The following is a 19,460-nucleotide window of genomic DNA, read 5'->3' on the forward strand; positions in this document are numbered from 1 at the left end:
TCCCCTTATGCAAAAAAAAGGTAAAAAAATTCCTAAGTAAGAAGTCCAACAAGAGCAGCAATACCACTACTAAATCTGATCCACATCCCAAGACAGGGACAGGTAACGATACGTTTTAGTTTTCTATTTGATCAAAGCAGAAGAAAAAGCTTTTCACTCCCTATCTCGGCTGAAAAGGGAACATGTCCTAGCTTAGCTCCATCATGCCTGCACCAGCAAATTGACTTAATTGTCAGCAGGGGATTACAAAATATGAAGTGGCTCCAGCAGTGCTCAGGGGAGACTCCCGAGGCATGGTGTCTATAGCAAAGACACCGAGGAGCCATCCATCTCGCTCACCCCCAGGCAAAGCACAACAGCCCTGGATCTCTAAAAGAGGCCAGCAAGAAACAAGAACACAACTCAGCTTTCCAGGATGATTTAGCACTGGCCTGAATAAGAAGTGGTTTTAAATACATCAGGACAGCTTCCCTGGCTGCTGGTGCTCATGGCTGGTGAAATCAAAGGTAGAAGGAGGTCGTGATTTCAAACACCCAATTGCAGTTATAAGGCTACATCAGATAAGAGCTCGGAGGGGACTTCCTAAGAAGAAGGGGCAACACTGTGTATGCTTCCCCTCTCACATCCTATTCCTTGAGAAGGATAAGGCTGGAGAGGGTAGAAAGGGAAGCTACAGTCAACACTAGCTGTTCTGCTGCTGGGTGCTAGCACTAGAGGATGGGAGAGAGGAGAAAGGCAGTAGAAATATTAAGCTATACTTTCTGGCTCAAATCCTTTTTTGAGTCTGATGATGCCAGCATGAAGGAAGAGAAGCCAGATGTAACTCAACCCCTGGGACATGGGTACTAAGAAAGAAGTAGGGAACCAAAACCCTACACTGTGTCTTTGAATATATAATAGAGAGAAATACTCCCACCTGAAAGCACCTGTGTGCTGTCAGGGGATTCACTTCAAAATTAAGGAACAGGTTTTATTTTAATCTGATCTATTACTGGTATTGGGGACTAGTCTGAACCTGAGCTGCAGCCTCTGAAGCTGTCAACTCCTGACCTAAAGAGCCTTTGAGCTCTAAAAACACCAAGGGTGGACCTCTTAAGCAGGTTCATTTTTGCCTAAAAGGAGATGCAAGGTAGATGTACCAGTCTTTGTGCTGAAGCAGTCCTAACATTGATCACTCAGCTCTCCGAAATGCTGGGTTTGTCATCTAGCAGTGGGAAAACAAACCAAGCCAAATGAAAAGAAACTGTAATTAGCTGGGTCATGGCCAAGGTTAGAACTGCTCGTAGGCAAAGCTCTGCTGTAACACAAGGCAAAAATCATCTGGCCTCCAGCACTTGGAGATACCTTCATCCAAGGAATCAAAGGAAAACTAAAAACTGCTGTATTTGTCCTAGTCCACCCTTCCCCCAGGGTAGATTTAGTTGTTTCAATGTTTGTTAAAGTAATGGCCAACCTTAAGTGAAAATTGTTGCAAAACCTCCAAAATAAGTTGTGCATAAATTCTCTGTAACTTTTCCCCATACAGTTTAGTGAATGCTGCAGGTAAAATGCACCTTTTTTTTCCCGCTGACTATGCTGGGAGTCATTATAAGACCGGATTTTAATTTCAGAAGGAGTAATATCAGGATTCAGATGTGCAGAAATTCTGAACTACTCAAATAGCAACTTGGACCACACAACTCTATGTAATCACTTAGAGTGGACTAAAACCAACAGGATAAAATGCCCAGAGTTTCTCTGAACTAGGCTATAAACACAAACTCTTAGCAATGTAAAGGAAATGGGTTGCCAGTTGATATTATCTAGCGTATCAAGTCACTGGGAAGACTTACATGCCTCTACAACTTGGTTTGATGGAGTTGAAAGCAATACCATCTCTTTCTTAAATAAAAAGTTACTTCGCATGACACAAGAGCACACTTCTGAAAAAAAGCAATATGGTTCACACTTTAAATTTAAAAGCATTTCTAACATGGATTTGCAATGCAAAACATTCTAAATACAAATCAAATATAGCTGACAGAACCATCTTTTTGAGACAGCCTACAACAGCATATTGATATTAACTATTTCTATTTATTACTCTACAGGAACCAACGTTAAAGCATAAAACAAAGGAGCTACAGAGACATACTTAAGTGATTCATGTTGCACACCAGATGAAGCTTACTGCAGAGTAGGCATGCAAGTGACAAAAGAGAGAAGCAGCAGCAGTCCTAAAGTTTTCTGAATCAGTGTTTTTCCACAGATTTCAACTACTCAAACACAAAAGGCAGTAAAAGCCTGAGGCTTCAAGGCATCGCTGCTGAAGCAATCTGAGAACAAGGGCCATTACAACATAGCTCCTCCAAGAGCCAAGTCATCTCTTCTCAGGGCAGCAGTTGCAAAGATCTGAATAGCTCCTCTGCAGCCAGGAGGCCAGTGTTTGGGACATTGTCCCCCTAAGGAGGAAGGAATGGTAACACCCATGTCCCCTCCTGGCCATATGAGTATGTTGTGCAAGTGACAATCCAAGCAGGAGATACTAAAGGGACCCTTGAATGTTCTTGTCATCTCTGAGTGAGTCAGAGATGGATGGGAGCAGCGGTAGCTCATCACCCCGCTGGTGTGAGGAAAGCACAGGGCTCTCCAGCATCTTCAATGCTATAATTAAAAACAATTCCCACATACATCTAAACAACACAGCATGTTTCAGAAACCACTCTGAACAACGGCATATAAACACACAAGTGTCTATTACTTGCACATGATGCAAACAACACTTGCCATTGTGCTGGGATTAACGAGCAAAGCCCGCTTTCGCAAGCCTCCACTCTGCTTTGATGTGTAGTTAGCTGTCATTACTAGGTTTTCTGACTGTGACAGCAGGTCACACAAAGAGGTTTGGAGTCCAGATTTTTAAAGCCAAACCATATCCTTAATAGCAATTTTTAAGCAAGATATATTCCAAATTCATAAAGAAAGCAACTTCTGGTTTTGCAGTAGAAACGTTTTCCTTTTGTCAGAAAAGTCAGTTTTTAACCACAGGTCAACCCAAAATCTGACCTGCATTTCACAGGCCATAATTATTTATATAACAAGTAATTGAAACTATTTGAAATTACTAATTCTAAAAAGCTTCCCCAAAATCTGCACTAAATGGCCCCAGCACAGGCAAATCAAAAATCATAATCAAGGCTAGAAGACACTCATCTTCTACTCAACACCCAAGAGAATTAAGCAAAAGCAGTGCCTCCTGCCAAAGGAGAAGGAAGAGGAGACAGACAGGGTTAGCCAGGCTGCTACACAACAGCATTTTTGAACATCAACTCTCATTACCATTCTGATGAGTAGGTATCCTGTTTTCAGTGTCTAGTAAGTTAGAGGAGATAAACCTAAAGCTTACTTGCTCCAATCAAACTAGACCTTCCCTTAGTCAGTACTTAACCACATAGATTTAAAAGGATTACGTTACACGTATAGTTCTAATGCTATATATATATATAAAATATAAAACACTAATTCCCATGCTAACCTGACTGTATTCCTTAGACTGACTGAGATCATGTTGAGCTAATATCTGTACCAACCCAGAACAACCTAGTCCATCCCAATGTGTTTATAGTTACAACATAAAAGTAGGAAAGAGCAAACAAACCCCCAAGACAGAGAACTGAGAGGGGGCAATATTAACACTCCATGGATAATCTCAGCCTACCGCTGACCACCCGCTGCCAAGATTTTGTAGGTATTGCAGAGAGATGAGACTTCAAAGAAGTCTTCTCTTTTGTGTCCTAACACGTTGCAATTACTGGAAGCTTGACTGGTTTGGGGTGGGTTTTTTTTTATGTGCTAAAGCTTGAAAAAAAAAACCTCTACATTACATGCCCATCTTGACTGAAAACACACTGTTGCAACTATCGGCTTAAAAATCCCCCAATCCTTCAGCTAATCCCCCACAAGTCCTGATTAAAAGTGGATTTAATATTATGAAACAAAGCACAATCGTTCAAGACGACCTTGAGTAGTTTCTTCCACCACACTGCTCCATCAGTGCACTCAAGATGACAGTTGCACTGTCAAATGTATGATGAGACAGGCTGATAGCAAGGTCCTTCCTAAATATTTTCCTCTGTGAAGTAAAACAGATGCTCACAGTTCTTCCAAACCACGTCTGTCTCCTGTTCTGTTTCAAACACACACTAGACATACGTAATGAAATGGAGTAGACATTTAATAAGTACGAGCTGTATCGATGGCCTATCCAACAAGCAGCCCTAGAATACATGCGTTTTCTTTCCTCTGCTTAAGTCATTACTGATTTTACGTCCAAGAAAATTAAGGCATATAGGCAAAAAGTGGTTTCGCGATAACAGTGACGCTATTGCCACCTGCTGTCACAAAGCATTCATGGCATCCCACACCAGCCTGCGCTTCCCAACTGCGGGAAGTTAACTTCTCAGAAATCCAGCTTTGCAGGGGTTTTGCCTGTACGTTGCTATTTTTCTGTAGAAAGGGCACATACAAGAAAGGTCCAGGCTAACTACGGCATGAAGGATCAATAAACATAGTGGTTTGATGGTAAAGTCTACGTTACAGTCCTGGAATACAGGAAAAGTTCTACCAACAGAAGCAATGATTTGAAGTTGCCACCCCCTCAAACCACGAAGGATATAATAAAGCTAAAAGAGAAGATGATGCAGTGAAAGGCCTGACATTTCACATTGCTACTCTTCCCCTTAATTACTGAACACTGCTAGTACCCAGATCCTCAGCAGAGCCCACACAGCTCTGAGTGCCCTGCTTGCAACAGAGTCCCTGGTTTTAGAGAGAGAAAACGTGCTAAGTTCTAGTGGCCAAACACAAACCTGAGAAGCAAAGTGATCAAGTGAGAGCACAAACACTACCATCAGTTAGTTCTAAACCTGACAAGTCTCAAATGATACAAGTAGCATCCTCTACTCCCACCCATTCTTCCTCTGCTCCAGAGTCAGTTACTTGAAATGTTGTATTCGGTATTCATAGAGCTCCTAAGATACATGGTTTGCCTTTTTTTCTTTTTTTAAATGAAAATTATCAGCAACACAAGGTTTATACAGACAATTACTATCTCCAGGTAGCCTAGAAATAATCAGAGACAATAAATTGCTTCAACGATAGATGCACAAAGAAATAAGGAGAACACATCGGTGTAGGTAAAACAGTGACCCGAGAGCATCAACACTGAAGACCAGATTGTTAAATAAATCCACATACCATAGACCATAAGGTTAGATTAGGCTACTAGAATTTCTACCTTGCCTATGTTAGATTCTCAAAAGATTAACAGACTATGCTGAATCCAGACAGAGGAGATAGTTGGCCACCTAACTTTGTGCCAAGGTATTTTATAGAATCACAGAATGCTTTGGGTTGGAAAGGACCTTAAGATCATCTAGTTCCAACCCCCTGCCATGGGCAGGGACACCTTCCACTAAACCAGGTTGCTCCAAGCCCCATCCAACCTGGCCTTGAACACCGCCAAGGGTGAGGCAACCACAGCTTCTCTGGGCAACCTATTCTAGATATTAGATACTTGGGTATCCTGCACCCTCATCTCATTCTACTCAGAATTCTGTGCCAGCATGGAATAACATGAAAAGTCAAATAACATTGCTCTGCACCTCAGCTTGCTGTAGGTCAGGTGCCTCAGTCCACAGTCTGTTAGTTTAAGGAGCTTTTTGAGTGCACTGTTCCAATGGAGTATATATTTTCTTCTCTATTGCCTTTTTTTTTTTTTCCTAATAGGCTTCTCAGTAAGTCATTGAACACATCCCACTGCTTGAAATCATTACTTGATTATCATTAACATGAAGTGCCTATCTGTTTGCAGTATCTGGCCGTATGGCCGGCTGATCAGCAAAGCTTTCCTTGTAGGTATGCGAGGTTTAGGTCTTCATTCCATCACCTGAGGCTCTGCTCACAGGCACCACACGTGATTCATCGGGGTAACACCCAGGCCCATGTCTGAGGCACAAACCCAGCACAGAAGCCATCTCTGTTAGCTGAAGCACCCAGCTGTGAGCACACTGGTGGAATATATTGGCACAGTGAAGACATTTCCCCTCCCCCCCCCATTAATTCCCCTTTCCCAAAGCACACCATAGCTAAGAAAAATGTTCATTCCTGCCATGCATGTGCAGCACTGCCAATCCTCTTTTTGTTCTAAAGTTCTGAGTTACACTCATTATATTAGTCTATTTTCACTTATATTTATATTAGTGAAAATGTATTTTCAAAGTATATTATGACTGTCCTTGCTGCTGTACAATTCTGCATTAGTCTTCTCAATCTTAAGCTTCTGCCACATCCTTAGAGAAAACATTGTTTGATTGAGACAACAGCTAAAGTAACCCACCTAAATTAAACAGCACCTCTGTCTAATTTAGCACAGCACAGAGAAGCTGTACCTCTTTGTTCTCATTCTCTTGACCGCTGTCACTTTACCCTGCTTTTTAGTTTCCATCCATATGAGTATTACACTAAAGAACTACACTGAAATCAGACGAAAAGCAGAGGACAAGTTTAACCATGTCTATACTCACCAGCCACACTTAAAATATTTTCCACAGAAAGCTGAAATAAACTCACAGATGTTGTGATTGAATATGACCCATTCCCTCAACTATTAACTTTGACTTTTCTGATGAATAAGTAAGGACTACATATAAATTAGCCTGGGGCTTTATGCACAAGTGTAATTGTACTAACTGTAAATTAACTTGAGGAACCTTTGATTAACACCACAGTCTGCTCATACTAAAGATGAAAACCAAATTAGCAACAATTCGTTAGCATTATTGGTTCTATTCCTAGAGGAAATTACAACAGTGTAAGTTACATAGGCAGATGCCAGATGACTCCATGCAAAAGATTAATGCAAGTTTTCAATTTCCTTGTCTGTACACAAGAAATAAAACATTTAAAACACGCTTACAAAACATGCTACTGGACATCAAACTCAGTAAGAAGCTCCCAGCACAAGCAACTATTTATGTTTAGCTCAGTTGGGAAAACAAAAACAAAACCCCCACAAAAATCAATATTCATACATGCAAACATCCCATGCAAAAATCTTATAAGCAAGGGCAGATTGCACCTTTTGTTGATTCTACTTTCAATAGCAGGAACATTTGAATTAAGGTACTTATTGTTATAGTGAATGAAGAACTGAAGAACAGTTTCAAGTAAGCTACAGAGTAATGACTACCGGTCACTGTAAAATAAAAAGGGGGAGAGTAGGTATATACACTAATTCAGGCCCAGCAACTGACTCAACCATCTTCATAATATTCAGACAGGCCACTTGTGAAGTAATTTCTACTTCAGAAGCTACAAGATGAAAATTTTGTGTGATAAATTAAGTTGCCAAATGAAATGGATTAGCAATCAGTGAAATTGCCTGGTGTCAGATCTGTTCCAGATTAGAATCCATCCTTTTTCCCCACCTGTTCATTAAGCACCAAGTTCAAGGCAACTGCAATGACTGATTGCACATTAACAAGCTGTTTATGTGGAAAGGCATAGTTCAGCCACTATCTATACTTACACACTCGTTTAAGCATAATTCACTGATAATATATTCAGTTCCCAGTTTCAATACATAGCACTTGTACCTTGATGTGTAATTTTGGACTTGAGAGAAATGGGATGTGTCATGAAATTTAACAGATTGTACTTCAAGGTCAAGGCCAGGAAAGAAGAGTCCAGAAGAACATCTGTTGCTATCTCCAGTTAAGAAAACTGGAGAAAGAGGTTGCTTTATACTAAAATACTTAAACACAGTTGTGAAGTCAGAAGCCTGAGGCAAGAAAGGTGTGTTTCATCAGGGAAAGTTGAGATTTAATGTGAAAACAGCTATTTCATCGTCTAAGTTGAGACACACAGAGGCTCCAGTCAAAATCAGTCCTGCAGCAAGTAAAGCAAACAGGACGTATTTAAAACCAAACATTTTCCATTTCAACACACTTCCTGCACCGGGACAGGGAGGTACAGCAGGACAGACTCTTACAAATGTGTTAAAGACTCAGCTGTAATTCACCCCCTGCAAACATCCTTCCCTCTGAAGTTCAACCAAGATATCCTCCCCTCTGCAGACTTCTGCTCAGCTGGAACGTGACAAGGAAGGGAAGAAACCTGTCTGCCAAACCAGCATCCCCAGCTGAGGTGACTCACTGCAGATGTGTAGATGGGTTCCTGTGGAGGAAACCTCTTCAGCAACACTAGGAGATTCAATCACTAAATTCCAGCATCAGAGGTTAGTAAACAACTTCTGTCCCTTTTTATTTTCTTCACCAACCCTTTTCACTATTTATCAGCGTGAGATTTTACTTCCTGCTTGTTTTCTCATATGGAAAAACTATTCCCTTTAAAAATGTGATAGCTTCTCCCCAAATCTAGGAGGATTAGAGATGATTCCAGCACCCCAGTGCAGTTTTAGGGGAGCCACCTAGTTGCTGTAACTGTAGCAACCATCTGATTGCTAATTTAGAAGTAACACTATAGATTATTACTAGAAATATCTACTTGGACAAAACTGATCACCTTCCTTTTTCTTGTGAATTAAAGGTTTTCATTATCAGCACCATACTTATGTACAGATACCTAAGAATATTTTCCAAAGCTAAGACAAAATAACATTTCTTCTAGTGTTCTGCAAACCACCCTGCTCCCCCCAATCAAATAAAAATAAGGGTAATCCTTCTCCCCCCCCATAACCACTTCCCCTCGATCTTGCTCCTAGTAGAAACTCACTCACAACACATCAGTACATGCCTTATCTTAGCACTGAGCCAGTAAGATTTATTAACAGAGAAGTGAATGAATACCCAAGGTCAATAGTGATGAACTGCTGCTTAAGGTACACCAGATATACAGACATGCATATCTCACCCACCCTGAAAATGCAACTCCTTTATCTACTTCAGACTTAAAAGCTGCTGCATATGATGCAAATAACATTTTTGCCCTATATTTATTAAAAATACAGAAGAAATTAAGTATTGCACAGTTCATTTTTCAAACCTTGCTGTGGCTTTCACTGTTTATTTCTGTCTTTGGGATTGGCTACTCTAGAAAGCAAACATACCTGAAGAAGCCTAAAAGTGAGCAGAATGAGCTCCATGAATGGTGGGCCAATCTTTTTTCAAATAGGCCCTGAAAATTTCAGTCAAGACCAGTGTTAATACATCAGCCCCACCAAGCCATGAGACCATCATGTCACACTGCCCAGATTTAAATCAGCAGAGGCAGACGACAAGCAAACTCAAAGGGAAATAATTATTTTAGAGTCACAACTTGGGATGTTCATGACTGACTTTGAACTGCTGCTACATTAACCACCAGCAGAAAGACTCACTCCCTAAACCAGATCATACCTCGGAGAAAGCAGTTTGACAACATTAAGGTAGAGGGAGCTGGCGAAGCAGTAGGATGGGTATTTCACATTGTGGCTTTAGTATCCCAGTAGTATCTGAAACTACTTTTCCTCATATAGCCCATTTGCTGCACAGAAATGCCTTCTATCAGAAAATGCCTGCAGTTTGAATACAACTTGTGTTAAAAGAGCTGAAAAGGGCAGAGGGATTAAATAACCCCCCTCTCCCTCCCCTAAACACACATGCCCCACACCACCCCCTGAGCTCAGTGCCCAGGAGTTACATGGGAGCAGGCTAATAGTGGTTACCTGGCTTCCAGGTGCTTGAAGCACTTTTGGCATCAGAATGAAGTGACATCCAGGAATATTTAATTTGTTCAAAAGGCCAGTTATCATGGATTTATGAAGTACATGCCTCAAGGAGAGCCTGTTCACATTCTTAAGAGTGTAATACCAAAAGAGAGGAAAAGAATATAGAAGTAAAAAAATTGAGGTATTTATGCAAGTTTTACCTGAATCCTTTAAAAAAGGGGGGAAGAAAATTAACCTAACAGGACACCTTAGGCAAAACATCAAGTTAAACTAATACCTGTTTGCAATGTAATCAGTAGCAAGGAGGTTTTAGGGAACCATTCTGTAAGGATAACAGATTTACAGGGATAGATAACTGACATGGATTTTAGCAAAATGGCACATCAGCTCCCTTTTTACAGCTACCTGCTCCATCACGCTGCATTCTCAGGTTAACTCTCACTCTCTTCAGAAGCTAGAAAAATAGAACCTCATTCTGATCACACATGATTTCACAGTGGCTGTTTTGGCATGGTGGTTTTGATAGTGAACAAAGGAAATTTTCCTTCCTCTGTTTCCACAGTTGTCCTCTTCTAGCATAAAATACTTGTAAAACATTTTTGGAAAGTAACATTCAGTTTGTCTATTACAGCCCAGGGGAAAAGGGGAACCTTTCGTATCAGGGCTCAGCAGTGATACCTTGGTATTTAGCTACATAAGATCACCATTAACACCTTTGTTAGCCTAACAAAAGAAATTCACTCACCAATTTAAGTGTCTCACTTGTATATGATAAATTCTAATAGGAAACAGAATTCAGAGCATAAGGCAAGCTACTAAATTTAGCAGAAGTGTTTCTGTAGCACAGCTCAGAAATGAAGTGGGCCATAGTCTGAAGAGTCACACTGTTTATCTGGATGCCCAAAGGAGGACATGACAGTAAAAGTCAGTACCACAGGCAAGTTACCACACAGTCTCACACCCTGTTTAATCAAGTAAATCCAATGAGGTCTCACTTACCCCTCAGGCAGGCATTCAAAAAAATAAAGAGTTTTCTGCCAACATATTTGTATCCAAATCTGGAGACAGTTTGAACCACCTGGAACCCTTCCACAGCCCCAGAATTTGCTATACTATTCCCTTTACTTATAGCATGGTTTTGTTTACATGAGTCAATGTAAATGAAAACATTCAAACTAAGTATCTGCCTGGGGCTTTATTTTGGATATGACTTGCTTTATGTTAAATTATTTATTACAGGAGATAGTTAATGGAATTCCTAAATTCAGAGAGGAAGTCTGAAGAGTGTCTCTTCCCTCCTTACACCAGTTGCAAGCCCTAGGTTAGTATCAATCATTAACATTCAGGGTAGCCAAAAGGCTATAAGCATGAAAAGAACTTGCACAGATTTACCTCGAAAAAGTCCATCTCCTATTCCATGTTTGATGGGCTACATTTCATTCAACTTACACACAGAAGCTACTACTGCAGCTAGTTTTTGCTTTCTGTCCTCGAGGCTTGGATAAATTTTAGTTACAGAAGGAAAAACAAAGGAATTATTTGCAAAAGCATTAGAGCACAGGAACACGTTTTGAGATACCATCCAAGAGGTGCTACAATTTCACTTAAACTTTGATTAAAAAAAAATCTCAGCATCTCAGTGCAGTAACTTGGTATTTTTTGCATAATATGGAACTTGAACCAAAACATCTTCCTCCTCATTTATCTTTCCAGCTATCCCTCATAATATGTCTAGAAGGTTTAACTTCAAAAGAAAAAGTAACACTGAAACCATGAGCAAATCAAAGGCTTACACTTTAAATTTAATTACTGCAGTGACATATAGAGAACATTTGATTTTTAAAGGTAACTAAAGATTAGCATTTTAATCTAAGGATATTAACAACTCATAATAGTTAATGTATTATGCACTTTAGGAACTACTAGATCACAGAAGAGGGATAGAAGAATCTTCAGAAGCCCTGACCTAGGACTGCTGCTATTTATCAGCCCCATCAGTGGAGCACCACTGTCCCTTCCAATGAGTAGTTGTGCCAACATCTAATCTGAATCTCTCACTCAGCCCAAATCCAGCTCCTCTTTAACTTACTTACAGAAGACACCAGTAGAAACAACTTCTTTCTTTTTGCCAAAGCCCTTCTAGATACTTCTAGAGTCTTATACCCTTCTTTAGGCCTTTTAACCTCAGTTTTATTGTGCTGTTTTGAGTGGTCTTCAATCCTTTCTTCAATATTACATATTAATATGTGATGCTTTTCATTAGGTTCTAGTTTTTTATTTCTACTCAGATAGATGCATTCCTTACTAGGACAGCAGGCAAGTTTACAGGTAGGTAAATGTCATCAGCAGTCTGGGATGTGGTTTTGGACATTTCAAAAGAATGGGAGAAAACTCCTCTAAATCAAGAAAAGCAAAAGTATTCCTGTTCTAGAGCTAATCTGCAACTAGTTCCAGCCTCTATTTCAGGGGAGGCCTATGAACAAAGAGAATCTAAACATAAATTGAGAGAAGTATGCCAATACTGACTTATTGTAGAGTAATAAAGTAAGGAAGTCAGTGAAAGCACTACTGGGAATGTCATCTTGAAAGAATATGGGGGAGGGAAATAAAAGGATTAAAGCTTCAGAAGCCTCACTGTCTCAGTGAGGAGAGGGTCATGTTACATGTTGTTTTGTCTGTAATTGAGAAAGGCTTTTGTGCCTCAGTTAACTAGGAGATTAAAAACCTTCACATGGAAATACCATCCTCATTACTTGTTGGAGTGCACAAATGCATTTTGAGATAACTAAGGATTCTACCTATACTTCACAAAACCCACTCGCATGTCTCCACTTTAAAACTGGGGAGCCATGCAGAGAGAAACAACATCAAACAATCCAAGAGAATCTGTTTACTAACTTCTCCACTCTATGAGCCAATGTTTCTGTACTCTTTACAGAAATGAGCTGGTATCTCCACACAGCTGTTTACTGTGATAAGCAAGCACATCAATTTTGGCCAATCTCTGTACTTTATTCCATCACAGAGAAGATGCTGGAGTATGTTTCCTTCCAATAAATGAATCCCACAAAAACCTAACTCTTGAAAATGAATCCATGCTCCTAAGAGCTAGGGACAATGCCAGCCAAATACTAGGGAGGGAAAAACTTCCAGCCTCAAGACACACAGGCTGTATTCTTTTTGGGGTGGGGAGTACATGCAAGATTTGGCTGGATGTGTGTGTAAGAGTAAACCTTCTCATAATCTTTCCCAACCAGACAAATTAACTTATTATAATCTCATGCAAACACAAGTTAATTGCAGAGGGACTCCCCCTGCCTTTTTGTCACAGTTCTTCATGTTGCATCCATGCAGACACAGCCACTATGCAAGAGGTACCAAAACCTTCAGAACTCTGTAGGTCATACCCAGAAGTTTGACAAACACAATCTCCCTGCAAGACAGCAAATATTCAAACCACATAAAACAAATTCAGGTTTCTTATCACCTTATTGTTAAGGTTTTCACACTACCTAGCCCACAAATGGCTTGATTTATAAAACCACACTGGAATGTACTGCAGTAGTAATCAAATTCAGCCTTCTACAATACTAAGTGTGAAGTCTCAGCTACTCAAGTCAAGAGATGGATAGATCATTTTTTCCCTTAGCGACCATGCTATTAAAGTTTCCCAACAATGCTTGTCACAGTAAAGGTACACAGGATGAACAGACACAATATAAAGAGATCTGTTTTCAACCAATTCGCAGTTTTCAACCAATTTCCACAGAACATACCAATTTTATGCAACTTTGAAAAGTTCAAACTTGTAACATGGCACTATAAAGGATATTCATGACAATCTAAAACATTTAACCACCTACCAGCATTAACGATGGCATCGACCTCAAGCAGTGTAATGTCACCTCTGTAGAGAGAAACTTTTTCGCTCAGGCTTTTCTTCCCTTGCAGATCTTCTTTGGCGTTTTCACCTACAAGCCAAGAAAGCATCAAAACCAGATTACAAACGTGACTCCAAGATGGCTATTTCCAAGTCCAGAGCAGCTCTCAGCAATTCCTCTTACACTGCTGCTGCCAGACTGCAGCATCTTTCTGTTTCGCCTCGAGAGGGCACCGGTAACCCACAAAGATGCCAGCATTTCCCCAGAAATCACACTACTTGCCTTGTATTTGTTTCCAAATACAAGCTACTGTGAAGCACTGATTCCTTACCAACACACTATTTGATTAAAGAACTGAATAAATATACACATTTTTGAAACTAGATTCAATAGTTTTCTTTGGAATTAGTTAAGATAACCCTGCTACTGAAGCAGTAACTCATCCAACACAGAATTATTCCAAATGTGTACACCACCACACAAGAACTCCCAACAGCCCTGGCAGCAGGTTGTGCAGAGAAGAAAAACCTGAACGAAAACACCAGCAAGTTTAAACACTTAGAGCTTTGCCACCTTAAACTGATCAACTAGAAGAGGGCAAAAAAGGGTGGGAGAGAGAGAGAAAAGACACAACATACACCAGCTTTCAAAAGATTTATGACTAAACGATGGTACAATAGGTCCCTTATTCCGGTAAACTCTTCATTTTTGCATCACCAATTCACTTCATCATACTCAATATATGTAACAGTTCGGTTACCTCAAACACATACTGGCCAAAAGCTTGACCTAGTCATGCATTGTGAGACACCCATATCATTAACAAAGAAATAAGGAGAGAAGAAAAAAATCGCTTCATTGAATTTTACATTATGTTTTTAAATTCATTCCTTCTGACAGAAACCAAGTGAGTCAAGAGGCTCAAGTTCATATATCGGCCAGAAATCAAACTAAATTGCTAAAGTGACAATTTAAGTGGGAAATAGTTCCAATCTTGAGGTAAAATTTATTTTTAAGTAAAACACCACCTCAAGATATAGTGAGAAGGTAGAAGCAGTACAAACAAATCTGGCTCTTTAGTTTTTGAATCAACCTTCACTTTAATCAATCTCCACCGATTTAAGCATACCTGCTCAAATCTGTCAGCATCACAAGCAGCCCTAAGTGGAAACAAGAACATTTATTTTACATCTCGCTCTTCTGACTTCAGCACAAATGATTGCTATCAGAAATCACTGTTTATCTCAACCACTCCAGAATAACCAGCCTCACTCTATTCTATTGTAGATCAGCTATGACATGCCTTGTGCAAAACCCATGCCACCTACAAGAAGACAGGGGTTGTCACTGTGGCATTAGCATAAAGGTAGTTTTGTATTCAAGTGTGTGTATTCAGGGGGTTAATTTCTCTATTTGGCTCCTAAAGCAAGTATTCCATTGCCACCAGATGGCCCTCAGTGTCTTAACCAAAGCAAAGAGTGGTTCTGTGGAAAGGTACCAAGTTCTCCTTATCATAAGGACCTTGTGTCACTCTAACCTAAAAGTTGTAATGTTCATCCATTTTTCCACAGAAGATACAGTCAGCTGCCGAGTCGTATTAAAATACAAGTCAGCCTCTGTGACGAATTTACAGAGCCTGATTTATTATCTGCTTTCATGCTAACTGCATTCCGCCTGCAAGTAGGACAGTTGTTTTCACCATCCCTCCCCAGTGAGCATCATACTGGAGCTCTGCCAAATTTGAAGTACATCCGAACATCCTCCCCCTCCACTTCCCACCCAAGTTACTGCAACACTAGTTACATCAAATCAAAACACACTGAATTCTCCAAAGTAAAACCAGTTAGTTTTAAATAGAAAGTACAGTTTGGATACTACAGCATTTGTGCCAATTCCATACAAAAACAAATAGTGAAATGCACCAGGAAAAGCCATGAAGACAACAGATACCACATAAAAAAAAAGCTAATTCTCATCACTGCTGTCAGATTCAGAGGGAAAGCAGAGATGTCCCTTAGTCAATTTACCAGCAAGGTCAACATAGAATGATTTGAGTTGGAAGGGAACTTAAAGATCATCTAGTTCCAACCTCCTGCCATGAGCAGGGGCACCTTCCACTAGAGCAGGTTGCTCCAAGCCCCTGTGTCCAACCTGGCCTTGAACACTGCCAGGGATGGGGCAGCCACAGCTTCTCTGGGCACCCTGTGCCAGCGCCTCAGCACCCTCACAGGGAAGAATTTCTCTCCAGTATCTAATCTAATTCTCCCCTCTTTCAGTTTACAACCATTCCCCCTTATCCTATCCCTACATGTCCTTGTAAAAAGTCCCTCTCCAGACTTCTTACAGGCCCCTAAGGTATCTAACTCCTTCTGCAGGGAGCCACACCAACACTGTCTCATGATTTTCTATCCTCCACAGCCGTCCCAGGTTTTCCTCTAGTTCTCACTCTTTGCAAGTACTGAATATATTTGAGTGTGGTTCTTTCTGAGACTCCTTCCCCACAGAAAAGCATCAGTAAATTCACTGCCTCATGAGAAAAGAAAGACAAACCATACAAAAAACCCACAACTCTCCTACATCATCTACTACAGCCTCTCCAGCAAGTCCCTTACCTGTTCTTGGAAGAGCCCTGATGACTGCTGCCTTTAGTACAGTACAGCAGTAAAAACATGTGCTGCCTTGTACATCTTTGATAGATTACCCTCATTTCTCTCAATAAAAGTCTGATTTAACAGAGGATTTGTACTTGCACTTACTTTATTTCATTCTGGTTGTTACAGAAGAATGCTCAATGCTGATGGAAGTCATGGAGAGCCAAGGCTTGTTCACAAAAACACTCAACAAGACTACTAATATGCTGATGATTACAAAAGTAATCCCAGTATCATACAAATAGTTGTAGGAGAGACAACTGCTTTCCTTTTGCCATCTGTTAGATCTCTGGGGCTGGCAGACAGCATTTCCTAACAAAGTCAAAACTGACACAGAATGCCCAATGTGAAAGTAATTCATAAGTCTTATAGGCTTTGAATTTTGTCCCAAGCACATACTCAGCCTCTCTGCCACTTCTCTGACCTAAAGAATTCTCAAACTTTTTTCTTCTGCCTACCTATCATCCTTAATCCAGGTCTTATCCCTCCCTTCTCTGGGGTGATTTTGACCAGGGGTAGGGACAGAACATCAAGAACCAACAACTGCTAGGAAAACGTAGCAATATACCGCAAATAGCCAATACAGAAACAAAGCAAAAAAGACAGTTAGCTTTGGTATTGCTAACAAGTTTACTGTAGCTCCTATCAAAGTGAAGTCAGAGGTCACTAAATCATCTTTGCACCAACACACAACAAAGTTGATCCTGTTACATCCTTCCTCAAAAATCTGATGTTTAACTTGTTTTCAAAGGTATGCAACAGTGGAGACATCAAGTGCTCTACATCCTCCTCCTCCTTCCCTCTCTGCCCCAGCCTCAGGAGTATATTAAGAGTTCAAAATCTTCACCATAAGCAGCTGAAAATTTATGTCCCATCACCATTTTTTCCCTCCAAACCCACCCCATCATTTTCCATCCATGTCTATACAGCCCAACTTCCTTGAGCTTTTCCTCCTACATCACACCCTTCAGGTCTTTTATCATGCTCCCAACATCTGTGACTCCACAGAGCCACATCTTTAAGCATGAAGTTGATCAGCTGATGCCTTAACACCAAATAGGCAGTCCTGTCCCTCAGCTTCACTTACAGCTCCTTCCAGCTCACACCAAAGGAAAAGGACCTTTACAGCTTACACGTATGCAGAAAAGCACATTAGATTTAGCGACCAAACACCACGCTTGGAAAGAACATGTGTAAGTTCTTCTGAACTGAGAGGAAAAAGGTCTTCCATAACAGCTCACTAGAGGGAGCCCCCATAAAGGGCATGAATCTGCTCGGCGGGTGCAATCGAGAAGGATGGCACCAAACTAACACCATTGTAAAATCAACTCAGACTCAGTCACTGCTAAAATAGTCAGGATTTTAAAGTCTAGTACACTTTAAAGTTTCTTCATTTTTGAAACCAATCTCAGACATCCAGTTACAGAAAACCATACAGCGATACCAAAGTATTTGCAATCAAAGGGAGGAGAAAAGCCTACAGCTGAGAAGAGCTTCTGTTAAAACAAACCAACCACCTTTTCTATTTTAAAACTTCTTGATAATGAGAGAATAGAGCACACACAAAGTAGTAAAAATAACTACTAAAGCTCCATAGTATAAAGCAACACCTATGGCAAAGAAAAAGGCTCTTGGCACTCTCTAAGTAAGAGCAGATAAGAGGGAAAAAAAATATATCAAAGAAAGAACAAGTGAAGAGGATTCACAGCAGCTCGGCTCACAGGCTGGCAGTATGAAAATGAAATTCTGTTTAACCAGTCAGACAACTTCATGGTTTTCTTCTTCTAGTACATAAAGACAAGAGTAACAGACTGAATTGGAAGAAACAAAGCTGAAAATGGGAGATTTTCATTATTCATAGTCAGCTTCAGGATTCGCAGCTGAAGGAAGTAAATTAATTCCAAGTTAAAAATAAATAATAAGTGTGCCCTCTATCTCAACCCAACTACAACAGCTTCTGGTAGAAACACGTATCCCCACAACGAAGGCTTTGCCAGCAGCAGTCTACAACTTGATCTCGAAACAGAGCTGGGAAAAGAACCTGAGCAAGGGCTAAGAGCCCCAACATCAACCCCAGCCAAGAGCCAGCCCCTCCACTCCAGGAGAGTCCTCAGCAAAGGCAGGACTGGGGCACAGCTCCACTTCCCTTGGGCTGCTGAAAACACAAGGAGCTGAGCGAGCTTTAAGAGTGCATCTGACCACAGAGAGATGTGCAGCAACCATCCTGCCACACACCCTGCTTGCTCTTCCCTTCAGTGCCTTCTTTTTAATGCTTTGTTTTCACAAGTGTCTTGTACAGATTAAAAATGACACACTATTAGCAATTACAAACCCCACTTATAACACAGCTTTCCATCCCATTTGTTTCTGCATCAGCTTACGGAGCGTTAGAAAAGACAGATTGTGAGATCTGTTACATTACGTGCCTGCTTCTACTCCTACTAACCGTGGATGATTGTACAGGAAAGGCAATTGCTTATCTAAATCAAGATAAGCATTACTTCCATATGTTCCATCACCAGGGGGAAAGCATTCACAGATGCACTCTAGTACTTCAGATTTGTAGTACAGATTTGCTCTATCACTGCTTGGACTTAAACGAGATCAGAACCCAAGCACAAGAAGGAACATCTGTTGCAGACAAATCACTTCCTACCTAGCCAAAAATTCAGCACAACGTGCAAGTCAAAAGCACTTGATGATGAACACCACCACCTTCTCCCTGGCTGCCGCACACTCTGCCAATACACACTGCTTCAGCTAATTACAAAGTGGCATAATTGGATTAGCCAAGGACTATAGCCAAGCACAAAGCTTGAGGCATACAGACACCACGAGGCTGGGTGGGACCTCCAGAGAGATGGGTCAAGTCCATCCTTGCTGCTCAGAGTAGGGTCACCCAGAGCAAGTTGCCCAGGACCCTGTCTCAGTTAAATTTTGAGTATCTCCAAAGACAAGAGACTCCACAACCTCTCTGAGCAACCTGTTCCAGTGTTCAGCCACCCACACAGTATGTTTTCTTATGCTTCAAATTTCTTGTTTTAACTTGTGCCCATTGCCTCTTGTCCAGTCACTGTGTACCACTGAGTATGGAGCCATTTTCTTCACACCCTCCCATCATGTTTATAAACATAGCTCAGATCCTATCTGGGGCATCTTTTCTCCAGGCTAAACCCCAGCCTTTCCTTGCAGAAAGGATGCTGTAGTCCTTTAATCATCTTT

At 40.7% G+C, this 19,460-nt stretch overlaps 1 protein-coding gene across 2 annotated transcripts in view; it reads right to left on the minus strand.

Annotated features, from left to right (window-relative positions):
- The window catches only part of MACROD2 (mono-ADP ribosylhydrolase 2), an 886,338-nt gene that overhangs the window by 850,612 nt on the left and 16,266 nt on the right, over positions 1 to 19,460 (minus strand). For both annotated transcript variants that reach the window (XM_030489748.1, XM_030489749.2), the window contains exon 3: positions 13,570 to 13,677. In XM_030489748.1, coding sequence (XP_030345608.1) covers positions 13,570 to 13,677 — 108 coding nt within the window. The remainder of the gene's footprint in view (positions 1 to 13,569; positions 13,678 to 19,460) is intronic.

Source organism: Strigops habroptila, chromosome 6, assembly GCF_004027225.2.
Source record: "Strigops habroptila isolate Jane chromosome 6, bStrHab1.2.pri, whole genome shotgun sequence".
In the NCBI taxonomy this organism is placed as follows: domain Eukaryota; kingdom Metazoa; phylum Chordata; class Aves; order Psittaciformes; family Psittacidae; genus Strigops; species Strigops habroptila.